This window comes from Schistocerca cancellata, chromosome 10 (assembly GCF_023864275.1).
Source record: "Schistocerca cancellata isolate TAMUIC-IGC-003103 chromosome 10, iqSchCanc2.1, whole genome shotgun sequence".
Lineage (NCBI taxonomy): Eukaryota > Metazoa > Arthropoda > Insecta > Orthoptera > Acrididae > Schistocerca > Schistocerca cancellata.
The window spans coordinates 34823090-34846894 of record NC_064635.1 but is presented as its reverse complement, the minus strand read 5'-3'; the positions used below and the strand labels follow the sequence as shown (position 1 = coordinate 34846894).

General features: G+C 46.1%; 1 protein-coding gene and 1 long non-coding RNA gene across 2 annotated transcripts in view; both read left to right on the top strand.

Moving 5' to 3' along the window:
• LOC126106739 (uncharacterized) overlaps nt 1-17081 on the top strand; it is a 30481-nt gene extending 13400 nt beyond the window's left edge. Inside the window, exons 2-5 of the mRNA XM_049913114.1 lie at nt 989-1085; nt 9998-10124; nt 15952-16037; nt 17052-17081. Coding sequence (XP_049769071.1) covers nt 1008-1085; nt 9998-10124; nt 15952-16037; nt 17052-17081 — 321 coding nt within the window. The 5' untranslated portion in view covers nt 989-1007. The remainder of the gene's footprint in view (nt 1-988; nt 1086-9997; nt 10125-15951; nt 16038-17051) is intronic.
• A 1552-nt stretch (nt 17082-18633) lies between these two features.
• On the top strand, nt 18634-23805 carry LOC126106663 (uncharacterized). Its single transcript, XR_007523382.1, has 2 exons — nt 18634-18780; nt 21523-23805. It is a non-coding gene; the product is annotated as an uncharacterized LOC126106663 (long non-coding RNA).

Genomic DNA, 23805 nt, shown 5'->3' with positions numbered 1-23805 from the left:
CTGAAGACGACACGTCTCCATTCGTCCCTCCATTCACGCCTGTCGCGACACCACTGGAGGCGGGCTGCACGATGTTGGGGCGTGAGCGGAAGACGGCCTAACGGTGTGCGGGACCGTAGCCCAGCTTCATGGAGACGGTTGCGAATGGTCCTCGCCGATACCCCAGGAGCAACAGTGTCCCTAATTTGCTGGGAAGTGGCGGTGCGGTCCCCTACGGCACTGCGTAGGATCCTACGGTCTCGGCGTGCATCCGTGCGTCGCTGCGGTCCGGTCCCAGGTCGACGGGCACGTGCACCTTCCGCCGACCACTGGCGACAACATCGATGTACTGTGGAGACCTCACGCCCCACGTGTTGAGCAATTCGGCGGTACGTCCACCCGGCCTCCCGCATGCCCACTATACGCCCTCGCTCAAAGTCCGTCAACTGCACATACGGTTCACGTCCACGCTGTCGCGGCATGCTACCAGTGTTAAAGACTGCGATGGAGCTCCGTATGCCACGGCAAACTGGCTGACACTGACGGCGGTGCACAAATGCTGCGCAGCCAGCGCCATTCGACGGCCAACACCGCGGTTCCTGGTGTGTCCGCTGTGCCGTGCGTGTGATCATTGCTTGTACAGCCCTCTCGCAGTGTCCGGAGCAAGTATGGTGGGTCTGACACACCGGTGTCAATGTGTTCTTTTTTCCATTTCCAGGAGTGTAGATTTTAGTACAGTTGACTCTGTTACTATCATGTAACATACAGTAAAATAAGGTCCTGCATCGAATAGTTTTTTTTTGAAATGGGTCAAATACTTGCCTAAATTAACATGGGTTAGATTGGCAGGGTGTGGTCCACTTAAGGCACTTTTTGAGTTGGGTGTTTTTAAGAAACTGTTTTGTGTTTATTTGAGTTTTTCAATATTTTCAGTATATTATTATTTTATAGCCTTTCAGATTTTCTTTTTCTTCGATGATGTACTAATTCAGCTCTTGGTGATCAACAGACACAACTCATCGGCCAGCATGTGGTGCAGGGTATCCACTTGCTGCTGCATCACGAATCTGCGGCTGGCCACGCTCATCATTGCTGTCCTCAGTTTGGTGAGTTCCAAGGCAAAGAAACATTTTTTTTATTATTGTACGTATGGCTGGGCCCCCCGTCGGGCAGGCCGTTCGCCGGCTGCCGGTCTTTCAATTTGGCGCCACTTCGGCGACCTGCAGTCGATGAGGATGAAAGGATGATGATAAGGACAGCACAACACCCAGTCCCTGGGCGAAGAAAATTTCCCGACCCAGCCGGGAATCGAACCCGGGCCCAGAGGATTGACAATCCGTCACGCTGACTATTTTTTTTATTCACCAAAAACAGCAACAAAAATGGCTACAATGAAATGACATAAATAATGTGACATAATTGCAGTCATAAATTACAGCATTCAAAAAATAAGTCTTTAGCAGTAGCACAATTTAGCACATTCACTGTCACCTTCAACTGGTGGCAGATCAGCATGCACATTTTCTTCTTCTGCAGCCGGTTCCTCATCATCATTTCCCAAACTCAAATTAATCATTCAGTAAATCCTTGATGTGTGTTCCTTCCAGGGTAAATTACATGGACAGGAGAGAAGTCTCGAACAGCGACATCGCAAAATATTTCACTGCCTTGTTATTTTTGTCAGTTCCAGCCTTCTAAACGCATCTATAGGGAGTTCAAGATCTTCCTTCAGCTACCGGGCGCGGACAAACGGGCGATCAAAAACTGTACAAACTAGCACTGATCGATGAGAGCTTTCGAAACAAAACTTACCTCCGGAAATGCATGGTTTCCATGCTAGAGCCCATTTACTCAATCATGTCTTTTTTTCCCTTTATTGATTTTCAATTCCCCCCCGAAGGGGGCGGGCTGGCAGCAGCTTAGTACGCTGCTCTACAGCCTACAGACTTTTTTTAAAAAAAAAGGAAGAAGAAAGAAACAAGGAAAAACAGGCGATCAAATGGTGACTTAAAGTGTTAAAATGGCGTAACTCAATCACGCGTTGTTACAATTCGCCGGGACCTTGCAGCCAGAGTTACAGTAGGCACGGCTTCCTCCTTGAGGCTGGTTCTGTGCCTCATACGTCATTCACTAGCGTCCTCACTTCCCATTGTAACTGGTAATGTTGTGTCCGATTCACTTCTCTTGCCGACTCACCTTGTAATGGATGTGATACAGCGCTGTGCACAATGGTCCCGTATTCAAATTGAGAGCTTGCCGACAAGGTGTTTATTTATAGTGAAGGGTCTTGTGTGTAATATTGAAACAGTAACAAATAATGTAGTTCATGAAATAAGTTCATGGCTTGTGGAAAATAATTTGATGCTAAATCACAGTAAGACTCAGTTTTTACAGTTTCTAACTCACAATTCAACAAGAACCGATATTTTGATCAGACAGAATGGGCATATTATAAGCGAGACGGAACAGTTCAAATTCCTAGGCGTTCGAATAGATAGTAAGCTGTTGTGGAAAGCCCATGTCCAGGATCTTGTTCAGAAGCTAAATGCTGCTTTATTTACCATTAGAACAGTATCTGAAATAAGTGACAGTTCAACACGAAAAGTAGTCTACTTCGGATATTTTCATACGCTTATGTCGTATGGTATTATTTTTTGGGGTAATTCTTCTGATTCAAAAAGGGTATTTTTGGCTCAAAAACGGGCTGTTCGAGCTATATGTGGTGCAAGTTCGAGAACCTCTTGTCGACTCCTATTCAAAAATCTGGGAATTCTGACATTGCCCTCACAGTATATATTTTCTTTAATGTCGTTTGTTGTTAGCAATATTAGCCTATTCCCAAGAGTTAGCAGCTTTCACTCAGTTAATACTAGGCAGAAATCAAATCTGCATGTAGAATGCACTTCCTTGACTCTTGTGCAGAAAGGAGTGCAGTATTCTGCTGCATCCATTTTCAATAAGCTACCACAAGAACTCAAAAATCTTAGCAGTACCCCAAACACTTATAAGTCTAAACTGAAGAGTTTCCTCATGGCTCACTCCTTCTATTCTGTCGAGGAGCTCCTGGAAGAGCTAAAAAATTAAGCAAATTCCAGTGTTACATGGTTGATTGTCTTCATTTAAACTTACGACTTGTCATCTGAATATGTTTTTTTTTATATTTCATTTTATCTGTTTCTAATATCGTGTTATAATTTCACGTATTGACTCGTTCCATGACCATGGAGACTTCTCCTCAATTTGGTCCCACGGAACAATAAATAAATAAAAAATAAATAAATGGAAAGACAAATGGCAACAGTCGTCGGGCAGCAAGGTTGTATAGTGAGACCTAGCCTCGATGACAACAACCACAACATTTAATGTTCGCTACGGTGTTTCGCAGTTTGCGTGAGACAGGGTCGTTGCAGGAAGCAGGAACTCGTAAAGGACGAACCTGAAATGTTCGGACATTAGACTTGGAGAAAAATGTGATTAACACTGTGGAAGGCGACCGCCGTGTCAGTACCAGGCAGTACAGGGTAACCCAGAGGACCGTGTGCAACATTTACGACAGTTGTTACTACCTTTATCACTTACAGCGAATTCAGGGCTTACTATATTTTCCACATCGGGAGCAGTTTCGTCACTGGTTTCCTCACAAGGCAACCAAGACACCGGGATCTGTGTCATCCATCCTATTCGCCGATGAGGCCACCTTTACGTGGAGTGGTCTCTTCAGCTTTCATAACAGGAGTAATCCGCTACGGTTTTTGAACATACAGGGTGATTCAAAAAGAATACCACAACTTTAGGAATTTAAAACTCTGCAACGACAAAAGACAGAGCTAAGCACTATCTGTCGGCGAATTAACGGAGCTATAAAGTTTCATTTAGTTGTACATTTGTTCGCTTGAGGCCCTGTTGACTAGGCGTCAGCGTCAGTTGATGCTAAGATGGCGACCGCTCAACAGAAAGCTTTTTGTGTTATTGAGTACGGCAGAAGTGAATCGACGACAGTTGTTCAGCGTGCATATCGAACGAAGTATGGTGTTAAACCTCCTGATAGGTGGTGTATTAAACGTTGGTATAAACAGTTTACAGAGAATGGGTGTGTGTGCGAAGGGAAAAGTTCTGGACGGCCGAGAACGAGTGATGAAAATGTAGCACGCATCCAGCAAGCATTTGTTCGCAGCCCAGGAAAATCGACTCGCAGAGCTAGCAGAGAGCTGCAAATTCCACAATCAACTGTATGGAGAGTCCTACGAAAAAGGTCAGTTATGAAACCTGAACGTCAACTACCCGAGGCGATGGATCGGCCGCCAGGCAGCCCGTGACAGAGCACTTCATCACTGCCCTCCAAGAAGCCCTGATATTACCCCCTGCGATTTTTTCTTATGGGGATATGTTAAGGATATGGTGTTTCGGCCACCTCTCCCAGATACCATTGATGATTTGAAACGAGAAATAACAGCAGCTATCCAAACTGTTACGCCTGATATGCTACAGAGAGTGTGGAACGAGTTGGAGTATCGGGTTGATATTGCTAGAGTGTCTGCAGGGGGCCATATTGAACATCTCTGAACTTGTTCTTGAGTGAAAAAAAACTTTTTAAATACTCTTTGTAATGATGTATAACAGAAGGTTATATTATGTTTCTTTCATTAAATACACATTTTTGAAATTGTGGTATTCTTTTTGAATCACCCTGTATATTGTATTCGAACATTATTCTGGAGTATTGATGTGCGGTGTGGGATCCGCATCAGGTAGGACTGACGGATGACATCGAAAAAGTACAAAGAAGGGCAGCTCGTTTTGTATTATCGCGAAATAGCGGAGATAGTGTCACAGACATGATACGTGAATTGGAGTGGCAATCATTAAAACAAAGGCGTTTTTCGTTGCGACGGGATCTTCTCCTCCAATTACGAAGACATCCTGTTGGCACCCACCTACAATAGGGAGAAATTATCATCACGATAAAATAAGAGAAATTAGGGCTCGCACGGAAAAATTTAAGTGATCGTTTTCCCCGCGTGCCGTTCGAGAGTGGAACGGTAGAGAGAGAAGTTGAAGGAGGTTCATTGAACCCTCTGCCAGGCACTTTATTGTGAATAGTAGAGTAATCACGTAGATGTAGATGTCATCTGTGGGACGCAGTGTGCGATTTGCAGGGGGGGGGGGGGATGGAGAGGATCTCCCCCCCCCCCCCCCACTGCATCAGACCATCCCCTCTTCTGGCTGTAGTTTATGCATCCCAACCTGGGATGTTTATTTCCCACGCACTGGAGTGAAACTTTACATATAATTTAAATTTGTGGAACCGAACACTGAAAGTTTTTAATACAATCTTACTATTAATACTATTAATACACTCCTGGAAATGGAAAAAAGAACACATTGACACCAGTGTGTCAGACCCACCATACTTGCTCCGGACACTGCAAGAGGGCTGTACAAGCAATGATCACACGCACGGCACAGCGGACACACCAGGAACCGCGGTGTTGGCCGTCGAATGGCGCTAGCTGCGCAGCATTTGTGCACCGCCGCCGTCAGTGTCAGCCAGTTTGCCGTGGCATACGGAGCTCCATCGCAGTCTTTAACACTGGTAGCATGCCGCGACAGCGTGGACGTGTACCGTATGTGCAGTTGACGGACTTTGAGCGAGGGCGTATAGTGGGCATGCGGGAGGCCGGGTGGACGTACCGCCGAATTGCTCAACACGTGGGGCGTGAGGTCTCCACAGTACATCGATGTTGTCGCCAGTGGTCGGCGGAAGGTGCACGTGCCCGTCGACCTGGGACCGGACCGCAGCGACGCACGGATGCACGCCAAGACCGTAGGATCCTACGCAGTGCCGTAGGGGACCGCACCGCCACTTCCCAGCAAATTAGGGACACTGTTGCTCCTGGGGTATCGGCGAGGACCATTCGCAACCGTCTGCATGAAGCTGGGCTACGGTCCCGCACACCGTTAGGCCGTCTTCCGCTCACGCCCCAACATCGTGCAGCCCGCCTCCAGTGGTGTCGCGACAGGCGTGAATGGAGGGACGAATGGAGACGTGTCGTCTTCAGCGATGAGAGTCGCTTCTGCCTTGGTGCCAATGATGGTCGTATGCGTGTTTGGCGCCGTGCAGGTGAGCGCCACAATCAGGACTGCATACGACCGAGGCACACAGGGCCAACACCCGGCATCATGGTGTGGGGAGCGATCTCCTACACTGGCCGTACACCACTGGTGATCGTCGAGGGGACACTGAATAGTACACGGTACATCCAAACCGTCATCGAACCCATCGTTCTACCATTCCTAGACCGGCAAGGGAACTTGCTGTTCCAACAGGACAATGCACGTCCGCATGTATCCCGTGCCACCCAACGTGCTCTACAAGGTGTAAGTCAACTACCCTGGCCAGCAAGATCTCCGGATCTGTCCCCCATTGAGCATGTTTGGGACTGGATGAAGCGTCGTCTCACGCGGTCTGCACGTCCAGCACGAACGCTGGTCCAACTGAGGCGCCAGGTGGAAATGGCATGGCAAGCCGTTCCACAGGACTACATCTAGCATCTCTACGATCGTCTCCATGGGAGAATAGCAGCCTGCATTTCTGCGAAAGGTGGATATACACTGTACTAGTGCCGACATTGTGCATGCTCTGTTGCCTGTGTCTATGTGCCTGTGGTTCTGTCAGTGTGATCATGTGATGTATCTGACCCCAGGAATGTGTCAATAAAGTTTCCCCTTCCTGGGACAATGAATTCACGGTGTTCTTATTTCAATTTCCAGGAGTGTATATCCATTTTTCATCACCTGTCACTGTTCGATGAAGAAACGATTTTCTTTTGTATCTGGCGAGCAGCATTTCACAAGTGATCTTTCCATTTGCTTACTGTCTTTCCTTCAGTTCATGCGGAACCCATTTTCCCACTTTCTGCACCTTTCCCATAGCTTTCAACCGAAGAGAAACGGCTTTCTGCGTCGCATTCAATTGTTACGCGATTTCCTGTTGAGTTTGAGTATAATCTTCATCCAATAAGGCCTGCAATTCCTTAACATTTTCGGTGGTCTCCCAATCTCGTCGTTTCTCACGTCAAAAGCACCACTTTCGAATTTTTTTTAACCAGTCGAAACACTGTGTTTCCCCAAGAGCATGTTAGCCGAACGCCTAGACAACCATTCGATGCCATTCTGCAGCAGTTTTCGTGAAATGATAACAGAAAACCAATGCTGTCCGCAAATCGTAGTTCGTTGGCAGAAAACTGGACATATTTACGGGTTTGAAACAGGTACCGATATATAGTACTTGGCTTGCTGCTTGTTGACATTCGTCAGCCGTTACAGCAAGCAGATGGCGATGCAGATACGGTCTCAAGGGCCCTACCCCGACCGCTAGCACTATCTATACGGAAATTCCAATTTCATACTTCTGCACCTGGCATTTACAGAAATCCGCTTGCTAGTTAAATGAACACTATGCAACTGAACACTCCAGAAAGCCGTAGCCTAGTCCAGAAGAAAAGCAAAATCACAAGAAATTCTGCTCGTTACATACAATGAGACAGAGATAATCTAACACACCGAATAATTTTGCTATCGCTCCTTGGGACTAACGCGCAGTTCTAAAAAAAAATTTGCATTTTTTCTCTCTTTCCGTTAGTCACCTGAATTATCTATCTGATCTCTAACGATTTTCTGTTGTACATGTTTCACTCCGGACAGATACTTTCATAAAGTACTTTTCAGCACTTAGCCTTACATCAGACGTCTACATCTCTTTTTCAGAAAAATTTTTCTCCTTATTGCCGGCCTGCGTTTCGTATTCCGTTTACTTCTCCCATTGTCGCTTTTGTTGCTTACTGAGTAGCACACCGCTCAAAAAGTACTCGTGTGTGTTACACATAAGTGATCACAGTTTCTTCGTCACCTCGGTGTAAATAATAACACTGGCTAGAACTGAACTCCTCAGAGTAGTTCGTGGTCCCTGGATAACCATAAATTCGAACATAAATTTCTTAGTCAACACGGGCAAGCGGAACGAAACAAAACCGCACACACATGTTTAATAAACAGAGAGATGAGTCACTGTCATATTGCCACATACCGCTGCTCACAAGCCAGGGAGCCATATTGCGTGCACGAACGGCATGTGATCCACCAGACTACACGGGATTCTCATGCGACCAGCGATTAGCGACCGATCGCTGCAATTTTCCCACACACGTGCCGTCTACGAACCGATCGGTCGCCCACGCTATGGGGCCCTTGAAGCTCACCCAGAAAAGCAATTAGTATAGCCAGCACGATATTAGACTTTTGTTGTTGTGGTCTTCAGTCCTGAGACTGGTTTGATGCAATCTCCATGCTACTCTATCCTGTGCAAGCTTCTTCATATCCCAGTATTTACTGCAGCCTACATCCTTCTGAATCTGCTTAGTGTATTCATCTCTTGGACTCCCTCTACGATTTTTACCCTCCACGCTGCCCTCCAGTACTAAATTGGTGATCATTGATGCCTCACAACATGTCCTACCAACCGATCCCTTCTTCTAGTCAAGTTGTGCCACAAACTCCTCTTCTCCCCAATTCTATTCAATATATCCTCATTAGTTATGTGATCTACCCATCTAATTTTCAGCATTCTTCTGTAGCACCACATTTCGAAAGCTTCTATTCTCTTCTTGTCCAAACTAGTTATCGTCCATGTTTCACTTCCATACATGGCTACACTCCATACAAATACTTTCAGAAAGGACTTCCTGACACTTAAATCTATACCCGATGTTAACAAATTTCTCTTCTTCAGAAACGCTTTCCCTGCCATTGCCAGTCTACATTTTATATCCTCTCTACTTCGACCATCATCAGTTATTTTGCTCCCCAAATAGCAAAACTCCTTTACTACTTTAAGTGTCTCATTTCCTAATCTAATACCCTCAACATCACCCGACTTAATTGGACTACATTCCATTATCCTCGTTTTGCTTTTGTTGATGTCATCTTATACCCTCCTTTCAAGACACGGTCCATTCCGTTCAGCTGCTCTTCCAGGTCCTTTGCTGTCTCTGACAGAATTACAATGTCATCGGTAAACCTCAAAATTTTTATTTCTTCTCCATGGATTTTAATACCTACTCAGAATTTTTCTTTTGTTTCCTTTACTGCTTGCTCAGTATACAGATTGAATAACATCGGGGAGAGGCTACAACCCTGTCTCACTCCCTTCCCAACCACTGCTTCCCTTTCATGCCCCTCGACTCTGATAACTGCCATCTGGTTTCTGTACAAATTGTAAATAGCTTTTCGCTTCCTGCATTTTACCCCCACCTTCAGAATTTTGACGAGAGTATTCCAGTCAACATTGTCAAAAGCTTTCTCTAAGTCTACAAATGCTACAAACGTAGGTTTGCCTTTCCTTAATCTAGCTCCTAAGATAAGTCGTAGGGTCAGTATTGCCTCACGTGTTGCGATATTTCTACAGAATCCAAACTGATCTTCCCCGAGGTCGGCTTCTACTAGTTTTTCCATCCGTCTGTATAGAATTCGCGTTAGTATTTTGCAGCCGTGACTTATTAAACTGATAGTTCGGTAATATCAGACTATAGAATGATAAAAGGAGGAAACGAAATCAACACATACGGTGAATGAAATCCCATTAGTTCGTGTGAACTTTATAATGTTAGTGCCTGGTTTACTCAACACCCATACAGTTACATTACTAATCACAAATAAATGAAGAGAGATGAGCCGAGTGTTTGCTGCTTTTCAAGCTCATGTGATAGCGACGTGGTGATCACGTTGTAACTCACCGTTTCGGCGACCAGGATGCGAGGCTCATATCCTACAACCTCATAATGTTGCATGCATTTAGATCAGGTGTAAAGCGACTTTCTGGCCACGCTGTATGGTGAATGCAGAACTTGTTCCTGGAAAATGTTATGACACTACGTGTCGTTGCTCCACACTGTATGTGGAGTATGCACATGACGTAAATGCTGACAAGAAACATCAGCTGAGTTGCAGTCTTATGTTTCAGATGGGCAACGTTGGGGTACTTGCCTACACGTCGTGGAGCATCAATATGAGCGGGCCGGCCTTGCAGCAGCTGCTCAAAGAAGGCGGTTCGACGGAAAAGGACTTGGAGCTAGTGAGCAGCTACAGAGGTACGAACATGATTGTTACTTTGCTTTTTGCAGACGATACTATTGTTGTAATAAATCCCATCAGAAAGAAAGGAACAGAGGATGTGGTTAGTAATGTTTTTAAACAATTATTAAGTCGTTCCCTCATAATCTTCTCTTCATAAATTTTAGAAGAACACGATCTATTCAATTCTGTACAAAAAAATACACCATCATACTGAGAAAGGCCAAAGAAACTGGTACACTTGCCTAACATAGTGCAGGGCCCCCGCGAGCACGCAGAAGCGCCGCAACACGGCGTGGCATGGACTCGACTAATGTCTGAAGTAGTGCTGGAGGGAACTGACACCGTGAATCCTGAAGGGCTGTCCATAACTCTGTAAAGTAAGAGGGGGTGCAGATCTCTTCCGAACAACGTCTTGCAAGACATCCCAGAAATGCTCAATAATGTTAATGTCTGGGAGATTGATGGCCAGTGGATGTGTTTAAACTCAGAAGAGTGTTTCTGGAGCCATTCTGTAGCAATTCTGGGCGTGTCGGGCGTAACATTGTCCTGCTGGAATTGCCCAAGTCCGTCAGAATGCACACTGGACGTGAATGGATGCAGGTGATCAGATAGGATGCTTACGTGCCTGTCAACTGTCAGATTCGTTTACAGACTTATCAGGGGTCGCACATCACTTCAACTGCACACGCCGCACACCATTACAGAGCCTCCACCAACTTGAATAGTCTCCTGCTGACATGCAGGGTCCATGGATTCATGAGGTTTTCTCCGTAACCCTACACATCCATCCACTCGGTCCAATTTGAAACGAGGCTCATAAGACCAGGAAACACGTTTCCAGTCATCAATAGCCCAATGTTGGTGCTGACGGTCCCAGGTGAGCCGTAAAGCTCTGAGTCGTGCAGTCATAAAGCGTACACGAGCGGGTCTTCGTCTCCCGAAAGCCCATATAGATGATTTTTCGTTGAATGGTTCGCACAGTTGACTCTTGTTGATGGCCCAGCATTGAAATCTGCAGCAGTTTGCGGAAGCGTTGAATTTCTGACACACTGAACGATTCTCTTCAGCCGTCGTTGGTCCGGTTCTTGCAATATCTTGCCGGCCGGAGTGGCCGTGCGGTTCTAGGCGCTACAGTCTGGAACCGCGTGACCGCTTCGGTCGCAGGTTCGAATCCTGCCCCGGGTATGGATGTGTGTGATGTCTTTAGGTTGGTTAGGTTTAAGTAGTTCTAAGTTCTAGGGGACTGATGACCACAGCAGTTAAGTCCCATAGTGCTCAGAACCATTTGAACCATTTTTTTGCAATATCTTCTTCCGGGCGCAGCGATGTCGGCGATTCGATGTTTTACCGGATGCCTGATATTCTCGGTACACTCGTGAAATTGTCATACGGGAAAATCCCCACTTCATGGCTACCTCGGAATTTCTGTGTCCCATCGCTCGTGCGCCGACTATAGCAGCACGTTCTAACTCACTCAGATCTTGATAACTTGCCATTGTAGCAGCAGTAACTGATCTAACAACTGTGCGAGACACTTGTTGTTTTATACACTCGTTGCTGACCGCAGCTGCCTGTTTACATATTTGTGTATTTGAATACGCATGCCTATACCAGTTTCTCTGGTGCTTCAGTGTATAGCAAAACGGTTAGGTTGCACAGATACTTGCACTTTGATATCATCGAGAGACTACGGTGCCACACCAATTTTGGTAACACAGACGCTCAGCTACGATCTACTCTCTTCTGCAAGAAGGAAGTCAGTACCAAGATTAAGTTATCTGTGCACCGTTCAATCTTTCGACCAACTTTGTTGTATGGGAGCGAAAGCTGGGTGGATTCAGGTTACCTTGTCAACAAGGTTGAGGTTACGGATATGAAAGTAGCTAGGATGATTGCAGGTACTAGTAGATGGGAATAATGGCAGGAGGGTGTCCACAATGAGGAAATCAAGGAAAAACTGGGAATGAACTCTATAGATGTAGCAGTCAGGGCGAACAGGCTTAGATGGTGGGGTCATGTTACACGCATGGGAGAAGCAAGGTTACCCAAGAGACTCATGGATTCAGCAGTAGAGGGTAGGAGGAGTCGGGGCAGACCGAGGAGAAGGTACCTGGATTCGGTTAAGAATGATTTTGAAGTAATAGGTTTAACACCAGAAGAGGCGCCAAAGTTAGCACTGAATAGGGGATCATGGAGGAACTGTATAAGGGGGGCTATGCTCCAGACTGAACGCTGAGAGGCATAATCAGTCTTAAATGATGATGATGATGATGATGATGATGATGATGAGACGTTAGCAAGGTCCCGCTGCCTGTCGCACTGGCGTGTTGGAGGCACCCCTGAAGACCACATCACCCATCTCAGCACAGCAGCGCCCTCACAACGGAGGTCAATATAGAGCTCAGCACGGAATCACTCCGCCCAGTTTGTGACCTCATCTGGAGGTGTGAGCATCACAGTGCAGGACCAGCGAGTTGTCAAAGTTCCTGATGTACTGCAGTAAATGTCGAATATTGTACCGCAAGCAAATTGTTAATTCCTGCATCAAGTGATGCTTTGTTAAATTGTGGTAAATTGTGCAGTACTCCTGTGGCAAAGAAGTACTCAAAGTTAAATAAACGTTTTATTCATTAATGTTGTACACAGCTTGTGGTCTCGCAGTAGCATTCTCATTTCCCGAGCACGGGGTTCCAGGTTCGATTCCCTGTGGGCTCAAGGATTTTCACCTGCCCCGAGATGACTGGGTTCTGTTGTGTCATCATTCATCCCCATTACGAATGGAGGAAGGCAACGGCAAACCACCTCCATAAGAATTACCTAGTATGGTGGTGCGGGTCTCCCGCATCGTTCCCCTTGTAAGTAGGCTGTTTAGGTTTTCTTATTGGTAACGCCACGTAGCGCTCTGTATGAAAATCACTGGCTGTGCTGTGTGCAGTCTGTGGCTAGTTTGCATTGTTGTCTGCCATTGTATTGTTGGGCAGCTGGATGTTAACAGCGCATAGCGTTGGGCAGTTGGAGGTGAGCCGCCAGCAGTGGTGGATGTGGGGAGAGAGATGGCGGAGTTTTGAAATTACATATATTATGACTTGTGATGATATTAAGGTAAATACATTGTTTGTTCTCTATTAAAATCTTTCATTTGCTAACTATCCCTATCAGTAGTTAGTGCCTTCCGTAGTTTGAATCTTTTATTTAGCTGGCAGTAGTGGCGCTCGCTGTATTGCAGTAGTTCGAGTAATGAAGATTTTTGTGAGGTAAGTGATTTTTGAAAGGTATAGTTTAATGTTACTCAGGGCCATTCTCTTGCAGGGATCTTTGATAGTCAGATTGCGTTGCGCTAAAAATATTGTGTGTCAGTTTAAGCACAGTCATGTACAATTGTTCTAAGGGGACGTTACACCCTACACTCTGTCAAGAAGCATGGGACTTCATTTTCATTTCCATTCATTAATGTAATAAAGTGAACTAATATTTAATGAGTTACAGTTCCTATGTGCCACCTCGCCGAGCAATCAAAGCAGCCACACTTTTGACCGGATGTAAGTAGTTCCATCTGGTCACAATCATCCAGTGTCGTCAAAAAAGTTTGAACTACGACGAACGAAGTGGAAGGCCAGCTCTTTGTGAAGAACCGCGAATCGCTCGAAGGCCCGCGCATCACAATCGAGGCGACAGTGGAATGAGTGAAAATGAGTCACGGATCAGTCTTCAACAACGTGCACGATATTCTGAGCTACCCGTCGGCTTCCGCGACTGGTCACACTCAACCTCTGGTGTTCCACTTCTTTTCACAGCAGGATCCCTCCCATTGTCAACTGTGGCATCTCTTACAGCAGAGCGGTCCGTTTTGTTGCCATTCGTGGTAAGCTACCCCTGGGCTTATTTTTCAGCAAGATAATGACCGCCCGCAAGCAGCAGGAGTTTCTACTGCAGGTCGTTGTGCTTGCCAAATCATGCAGTGGCCAACAGAGTTTCTGGAGCTCATCCCAGTTGACAACGTTTGGAGCATTGTGGGCAGCACCCTCCAACTACACTCCTGGAAACTGAAATAAGAACACCGTGAATTCATTGTCCCAGGAAGGGGAAACTTTATTGACACATTCCTGGGGTCAGATACATCACATGATCACACTGACAGAACCACAGGCACATAGACACAGGCAACAGAGCATGCACAATGTCGGCACTAGTACAGTGTATATCCACCTTTCGTAGCAATGCAGGCTGCTATTCTCCCATGGAGACGATCGTAGAGATGCTGGATGTAGTCCTGTGGAACGGCTTGCCATGCCATTTCCACCTGGCGCCTCAGTTGGACCAGCGTTCGTGCTGGACGTGCAGACCGACGCTTCATCCAGTCCCAAACATGCTCAATGGGGGACAGATCCGGAGATCTTGCTGGCCAGGGTAGTTGACGTACACCTTCTAGAGCACGTTGGGTGGCACGGGATACATGCGGACGTGCATTGTCCTGTTGGAACAGCAAGTCGCCTTGCCGGTCTAGGAATGGTAGAACGATGGGTTCGATGACGGTTTGGATGTACCGTGCACTATTCAGTGTCCCCTCGACGATCACCAGTGGTGTACGGCCAGTGTAGGAGATCGCTCCCCACACCATGATGCCGGGTGTTGGCCCTGTGTGCCTCGGTCGTATGCAGTCCTGATTGTGGCGCTCACCTGCACGGCGCCAAACACGCATACGACCATCATTGGCACCAAGGCAGAAGCGACTCTCATCGCTGAAGACGACACGTCTCCATTCGTCCCTCCATTCACGCCTGTCGCGACACCACTGGAGGCGGGCTGCACGATGTTGGGGCGTGAGTGGAAGACGGCCTAACGGTGTGCGGGACCGTAGCCCAGCTTCATGGAGACGGTTGCGAATGGTCCTCGCCGATACCCCAGGAGCAACAGTGTCCCTAATTTGCTGGGAAGTGGCGGTGCGGTCCCCTACGGCACTGCGTAGGATCCTACGGTCTTGGCGTGCATCCGTGCGTCGCTGCGGTCCGGTCCCAGGTCGACGGGCACGTGCACCTTCCGCCGACCACTGGCGACAACATCGATGTACTGTGGAGACCTCACGCCCCACGTGTTGAGCAATTCGGCGGTACGTCCACCCGGCCTCCCGCATGCCCACTATACGCCCTCGCTCAAAGTCCGTCAACTGCACATACGGTTCACGTCCACGCTGTCGCGGCATGCTACCAGTGTTAAAGACTGCGATGGAGCTCCGTATGCCACGGCAAACTGGCTGACACTGACGGCGGGGGTGCACAAATGCTGCGCAGCTAGCGCCATTCGACGGCCAACACCGCGGTTCCTGGTGTGTCCGCTGTGCCGTGCGTGTGATCATTGCTTGTTCAGCCCTCTCGCAGTGTCCGGAGCAAGTATGGTGGGTCTGACACACCGGTGTCAATGTGTTCTTTTTTCCATTTCCAGGAGTGTAGCTCAGGATTCTGACGATCTGAGGCGGCGCCAATTGTACAGAATCTGGAACGATATCCTTCAGGAAGATATCCAACAACACTATCAATCAGTGCGAAGCCGAATAACTGCTTCCATAAGGACCAGAGGCGGACCATCGCGTTATTGCCTTGCTCAATTCGTGAAGTTCTTTCTCTTAAATAAATCAGTCAATTTTTCTGAAATTGTAAACAACTGTTTTTCTGTACACGGACATATTTCTTTTTTGTCTTAAGGGTTTTTTTTTTTTTGCCCTTTTAGTTGTTAAGGTGGCAATCAGCTACAACTGTACGCTTTATTTCGTAAATGCATTTGCTACTGTAGACGCTGTTATTAAAGGCAGACCCAGTCGGTTCAGAGTATGTTATGTTGTTGCAGTCGGTATGGCGATTATATCGGTTATCTTGGTGCTGTCCATCGCTGCCATTCTCCTAGACGTCGTGCTGTTCTTTGGAGCTTTTAGAGTAAGTAAAAGTCAATTACTTTTGAATACATTGTGGGAGCAACCAGTGATCAGTGTTATTACTAATATTTACTATCAAAAACAGTCTTGATCACAAATTATTTATTCAGGTGACCGGTTTCGACCACAACTGTGGTCATCTTCAGACCAATGAGCAAGAACCTCCTTCTGGTGGTAGATCACTCACTAGTAGTGAGTGTCCATCCGGACACGCAACAATTCTCAACTTGTCACTTCCTAGAAGCGTTCTCTGTCAATTCATCGTAATTATTCACAGCGAGTCCTGTATGCACAAACACAAACACACACACACACACACACACACACACACACACACACACACACACACATCTTCTAATTTAACGCATGTATCAGACTACGGTTAATCGGCAGAATACTGTGTGTGTGTGAGACCCATATCGGATATGATAAACAGGGGGCACTGAACTTATACATAGAAGGTAGCACGAATGGTCACGCGCTTGTCTAAGTTATGGGACAGCATCAGGTACTAGCTGAAAAACCTGAATTGGTAGACGGTATCCCTCAATATCCCACGAAAGCCCACTTACGAAGTTCAAGATTCATCACACATTGCCTTCTGCGGTTATTTCATGCAGTGTTGCTTGTCTGTTAGCACTGACAACTCTTAAGCAAGTGCCACTGCTCTCGGTCGTTAAGTGAAGGCCGTTGACCGCGGCGGTGTCCGTGGTGATAAGCAACGCCTGAAATCTGGTATTCTAGGCACAATATTGACACTGTGGATGTCGGAATATCGAATTCCATAACGATTTCCGAAATGGAATGTCCCACGCATAGCTCCAACGACTATGCCGCGTCCAGAGTTTGTTAATACCCGTCGTGCGGCCTTAATCAGTTGGATACCTTTTCACATGGCTCACCTGAGGACAAATGAAAGCTCCGCCAACGCACTACCCCTTTATATCTTGTGTACGATATGCTGTCGCCAACTACATATGTGTGTATCATTATCTCATGACTTCTCTCATCTCAGTGTAGTAGATGTAGGATCAAGAACGTGTGAAAATGTGTTTACTTAGAAAATTGAAGTATGTAGCGGAAATTTGTCGATATTTCCGATATATATTGGCAGTGTAATAACAATGTACACTCCTGGAAATTGAAGTAAGAACACCGTGAATTCATTGTCCCAGGAAGGGGAAACTTTATTGACACATTCTTGGGGTCAGATACATCACATGATCACACTGACAGAACCACAGGCACATAGACACAGGCAACAGAGCATGCACAATGTCGGCACTAGTACAGTGTATATCCACCTTTCGCAGCAATGCAGGCTGCTATTCTCCCATGGAGACGATCGTAGAGATGCTGGATGTAGTCCTGTGGAACGGCTTGCCATGCCATTTCCACCTGGCGCCTCAGTTGGACCAGCGTTCGTGCTGGACGTGCAGACCGCGTGAGACGACGCTTCATCCAGTCCCAAACATGCTCAATGGGGGACAGATCCGGAGATCTTGCTGGCCAGGGTAGTTGACTTATGCCTTCTAGAGCACGTTGGGTGGCACGGGATACATGCGGACGTGCATTGTCCTGTTGGAACAGCAAGTTCCCTTGCCGGTCTAGGAATGCTAGAACGATGGGTTCGATGACGGTTTGGATGTACCGTGCACTATTCAGTGTCCCCTCGACGATCACCAGTGGTGTACGGCCAGTGTAGGAGATCGCTCCCCACACCATGATGCCGGGTGTTGGCCCTGTGTGCCTCGGTCGTATGCAGTCCTGATTGTGGCGCTCACCTGCACGGCGCCAAACGCACATACGACCATCATTGGCACCAAGGCAGAAGCGACTCTCATCGCTGAAGACGACACGTCTCCATTCGTCCCTCCATTCACGCCTGTCGCGACACCACTGGAGGCGGGCTGCACGATGTTGGGGCGTGAGCGGAAGACGGCCTAACGGTGTGCGGGACCGTAGCCCAGCTTCATGGTGACGGTTGCGAATGGTCCTCGCCGATACCCCAGGAGCAACAGTGTCCCTAATTTGCTGGGAAGTGGCGGTGCGGTCCCCTACGGCACTGCGTAGGATCCTACGGTCTTGGCGTGCATCCGTGCGTCGCTGCGGTCCGGTCCCAGGTCGACGGGCACGTGCACCTTCCGCCGACCACTGGCGACAACATCGATGTACTGCGGAGACCTCACGCCACACGTGTTGAGCAATTTGGCGGTACGTCCACCCGGCCTCCCGCATGTCCACTATACGCCCTCGCTCAAAGTCCGTCAACTGCACATACGGTTCACGTCCACGCTGGAGCTCCGTATACCACGGCAAACTGGCTGACACTGACGGCGGGGGTGCACAAATGCTGCGCAGCTAGCGCCATTCGACGGCCAACACCGCGGTTCCTGGTGTGTCCGCTGTGCCGTGCGTGTGATCATTGCTTGTACAGCCCTCTCGCAGTGTCCAGAGGAAGTATGGTGGGTCTGACACACCGGTGTCAATGTGTTCTTTTTTCCATTTCCAGGAGTGTATGTACCAATTAAACTGTCTGTACTGTATGTCCATATTTACCATATATCTATACATCGTTCGTATTTACGCAGCGCCGACGGGGCTGGTGCAGTGTTGGACACACGGACACGCGGTAGTGTCTGGAGCTTACCTGGTCTACTTCTGGTTTGTGCTCGTGGGCAACTTCGCCGCTGGCTTCATCCTATCTGGCTTCATGTTTTTGGGCTCAACCATCATCGCCGTAGGTAAGAGATCTGTAATAGGTCTGAGTTTCTTATACCACTAACGTATTATCAGGAAAGGGATCCACTTCTGCATCTCCGATACGACTCAATTTGTTATACCAGTAACACTTCGCAGTGTCCTGGTCAATGCGCAACCCACACACAGTCTGCAAATATATCATTACGAGCAGTCATGCCCACAATTCTTTCAGAGCCTATGGAGGTTCCAAGGCCAATGAGTAAGACTGCCAACATGCAGCCCTACCAAAAGACAGAAGTCCAATGAAGGGAGTGTAATTCCATAATGACACCTGAGGCGTGCGAAAAGTTGGAAGATAAGTCTTTTAGATGCTGGCTATAACTGATACTTTGCAGCTCTAAACAATACTCTGAGGGGTTAATCTCACCTACTGCCTGAAGCACTGGTTCGAGGTCAAGTGCATCACGTTATTCAGTCTGTGTGATCATGAGCCTCCAGTGGCCGACCAGTGGTTGGGCCACCAGATCGAAGCTGTACATACTACAGGAACAAGAGCTATCGGAGTGGATCACAACTGCTGCCTGGGAGACTTAATCCTGTTGAACTTTATTGTTAAGACGCTGAACAAGACCCATCAGGCTCAATGTCAACTTCTAGCTGTAACATCAGTTCAGTGGCTATTGCACTGCATCATTCATCTCAACTGCTCCAGAGACACACACACAGATCAGCTGAATCACGTTATTCAGTCTGTGTGATTGGTCACTGTGAGTACCTCCGTGTCCATCTCAACTGCGGGCTGGGGCATCAGTTGCATTGTCATTACCTGAGTACATCTAACTGTTGGCTGGGCAGCCAGGCCTGCTTTAGCTATTTTGTGTGCTTAGATTAGATTAATTATTCATTCCATAGACCCATAAAAGAGGGAATCCTCCTGGGTGTGGAACATGTCAGATAAACACATTACAAAAATGTAATTATAAAAACTTGAGTTTCATTACTTTTAACGATCCTCAGTCAATAAACATTAAAATTATGCACATGAATTAAATTTAGATTTCTAATATTTACAGGTTTAATACTTACATCTGCTTTCATTAAATACATCATTCAGAAATTTTCTAGTTTCTTGGCTATTACAACCAAGTATTGTCAAAAATTAAAGTAAATTATTCATTCCAGTGAATCTCAGTGAAGAACAGTTAGATTATGTACAAGATTTAAAAATAAACTTCCACTATTTACAGACTTAAGACTTACATCTGCTTTCCATACATCCATCATTCATACAGTAGGTAGTTACTTGGCTGTTACAACCAAGTATTGTCAAAAATTAAAGTATAATAAATTTTCATTAAAATGGTCTACTGCACTTGTTGAGAAACTCATTGATGGAATAGAAGGAGTTGGCAACCAAAAATTCTTTTAAAATATGTTTAAATTGTGCCTTGTCTGAAACTAAACTCTTAACAGTTGCTGGTAACTTAATGAAAATATGTGTTGCTGAATACTGGACTCCTTTCTGGGCAAGAGTAAGTGATTTTAAATCTTTATGTATATTGTTCTTATTCCTAGTATTGATGCTGTGTACTAAGCAGTTAGGTGGAAAAAGAGATGTATTATTTACAACCACCTTCATTAAGGAATAAATATACTGAGAAGCTGTGGTTAATATGCCCAGTTCTTTGAATAGGTTTCGACATGATGTTCTTGGATTTACACTACTCATTACTCTTATTATACGCTTCTGTACTCTAAAGTTTTTTCTCTGTTTGTGGAATTACCTGAAAATATGATACCTTATGACATGATGGAGTGAAAATAAGCAAAATATGCTAGTTTTTTTATATTTATATCTCCTATGTCTGACATCATTCGCATTGCAAACACAGACTTGTTTAGGCGCTTTAGCAGTTCGTTAGTATGTTGCTCCCAATTGAATTTATTATCAAGTTGCAATCCCAAGAATTTTACACTCTCAACCTCTCCTATATTTTACACACACCAGGAGGAAATCTCTTGGAAGTTCTGAACTGCATATAGTGGGTCTATTCAAAATTTAATGACAGTGAATTGGCTATGAACTACTTATTAATGTAAGTAAAATTTTGATTAGCTGCCCTTTCAAAATTTATATTTGATTTACTATTTATTGCAATGTTTGTATCATCTGCAAATAAGACAAACTTGGCATCAGTAATGTAACAGATGACAGGTCATTAATATACACAAGAAACAGCAGTGGACCTAGTATGGAACCTTGGGGAACACCACATGTAATTTCTTCCCAGTCAGATGATGTCTGATTGCCTACTGCTGAAGTATTATATAATGACACCCTTTGTTTTCTATTAGTAAGATATGACTGAAACTACTTTGTGAGTGTGACACATCACTGTCCACCCTAACTGCTGCTTGAGAGACTGCATCCACATCTGCTGAGTTGTTCAAAATCATGTAACGCCCATTTAAATGTTAATTGAAATGTCAGATCAATGTCCACCATCATTTGCTGTTCTGCTCAGTGCCCATCTCAACAGCTGAATGGGGAGACAGTACCACTTCTTCTACACTGTGTTATCAAGAATGTGTGAATGCGCACTGCAGTGTTACGGTATTTTTTCTCAGCTTCGCAGTTCCATTTGGACAGTCTGGACACAGTATTACTTAATAAAACAAACGGCAAAATTAAAGGCTGTTTTGTGTAACACAGTTAACAGTCAGAGCGACGCAGGTAGCAGAGCGCTTTTTCGAGCTACTGACGCTGTTGTCTTCTGTTGCAGTGGTGACGGTGTACTTCTGGATAGTAGTGCGTAGCTTCGACCTCAAGCTGCAACGGACCAACTTGAGAACAGTGTCTGGCAGTTGCCGTCCACCCAGCACCAAGAGTTACGAACCGCCACCAATGCGCCCGAGTACTTTGTCCGATACCGACAGGCCGTTACCGGGAAGGAACACTTTATTCGCCCCCACCCTATACCAGCAATCCCTAGACCGGACCCACCTCTGCCACTGCTCCAGGTTTCAGACTTTCCGCTACTTTGAGTCGATCACCATATCACATCCGACTTACGCAGCACAGCTGGAATAAATCAAGTTTGTGGCTGACAGATGGTAAGCCGATAAACGCCATGTGCTCTAGCATTCGATATTCGCGTGAGCAATGAGGATGAAATAAAACTGTGGACTTGCAGATTAAGGAGGAGATGGGAATAGTGGTGGTGACAGCTGGATCGGCAGCTGTAGTAAATGCATCTGCCAACAGTACGTCTGAGAAGTCCCCATACGTCTACATCAAAATAGTACAATGTATATTGTACTTGCATATAATAACTATCTATCCAATAGGCCTGTCATGCATTACACAGAGATCTAGGCGTCTCCCTGTCCTTCTCAAAACCTCATGGAGCATCTCACGGGTTATGCTTCGCAAGAATTCCTCGACAGTTTTGGGTGATTTTTCATTAGTCTTCCGCAGATATTGAGCCCCGTGGGACACGCATATACCCCATAATGAGATGTGTGGTCTGGTAAAGTTTGAGCTTCGTGGTTGCCACCTCCGTATGGCTGGAGATGTTGCTGGGCCACGCTAAATAAGCCACCTCGAAGTTGTTCTTCAAGGAATCCATACACCGGAACAGCGAAGTGTGCTGCTGATGTAAACACAGATAGCCAGTGATAGCTTTGTCTTCGAGCTGAGGTGCTGACATCATTTTGGCCGTGCGGTTGTAGGCGCTACAGTCTGGAACCGAGCGACCGTTACGGTCGCAGGTTCGAATCCTGCCTCGGGCATGGGTTTGTGTGATGTCCTTAGATTAGTTAGGTTTAATTAGTTCTAAGTTCTAGGCGACTGATGACCTCAGACGTTAAGTCGCATAGTGCTCAGCGCCATTTGAACCTTTTTTTTTTGACATCATTTGGAAGGATACCAACAAATTATTTCCCAAATTCTACGAATTAAAGAGTGATTTGCGGGCTTGCTCAATTGCCGTAGACATCAAGCATTACAGCGAGCATGTGGCGCCAGAGAAATAGATACGACTGGCTGGCAGCTGACCACTACTATTCCACCCAGGTAAACGTCAGTCACAGAGCTGCTTTAATCGAAGCACAGTCAAGATTTCCCAGGAAACTTTGAAACCTCTCTCCCATAACACTCTCACAGGTCCAAGCAGGTAACGAGCTCAGCCACAGCACCGAAACTGTCGCTGCAACAAATCGTGACACGTTTTGCAATTTCCTGAAATGTCAGTGCATCGTGTCCTGTCGAAATATTCCGTTCATGCTAGCGATACGCTTTTTCAACATCGGAGAGTTATTAAACGAAAAGATTCTACTTTCCAGAGATCAAATCTGAATGCATGTTCAAGAAATCATTGAGTGGGAATGTTACAGTAAATAGACGAGATCATTTGCGTACAAATTGGGAACGAATGCGTACTCTAATCTTTTCCACTCTGTATAGCGATGGTACAGTTTTTCGTTAGTATCTCGACTGAAAAGCAGAACATCAGGGCTACGGAATTCGCAAAGAAATGCATGACAGAATATTCTGGTGCGATATTTACCGACACGGAACTACAATAGGACGTCTGAAGGGATTGTAAAAATTTCATCTTGAAATAGGACAGGATCAATTCGGCGATTATTACTTAGGGCAGGGGAACGCCGACCTGAAATCCAAATCGATACACATTTCATGAAGTCTGCAGAAGATTCCTAATGTTATCCTATGATTCACGTGAATCCTTACAAACCCGTACTCCCTCAAATACTATCCTTATTTATGACATTCCACCTTGAAGATAACTTGGGAACAGAAGATGTTACAACCTGGAAGGCAGATGTGGAGTCCTTTTCCCTTCCTATGTTGTCTAACGTACTGCATTGCTAAGAATATTTAATTTTAAAGATACATCAGAACAACATATAATGTCTCGTTGAAGTGGAATATCTGTGCAAAATTTTTCACTGATTCATAGATAAGAAACTATGACTGTAGTTTGTAGATTTTAAAGCTAGTGAATTTTATATGAAATAAACTGGAAAATAATGTGCCAATGTCA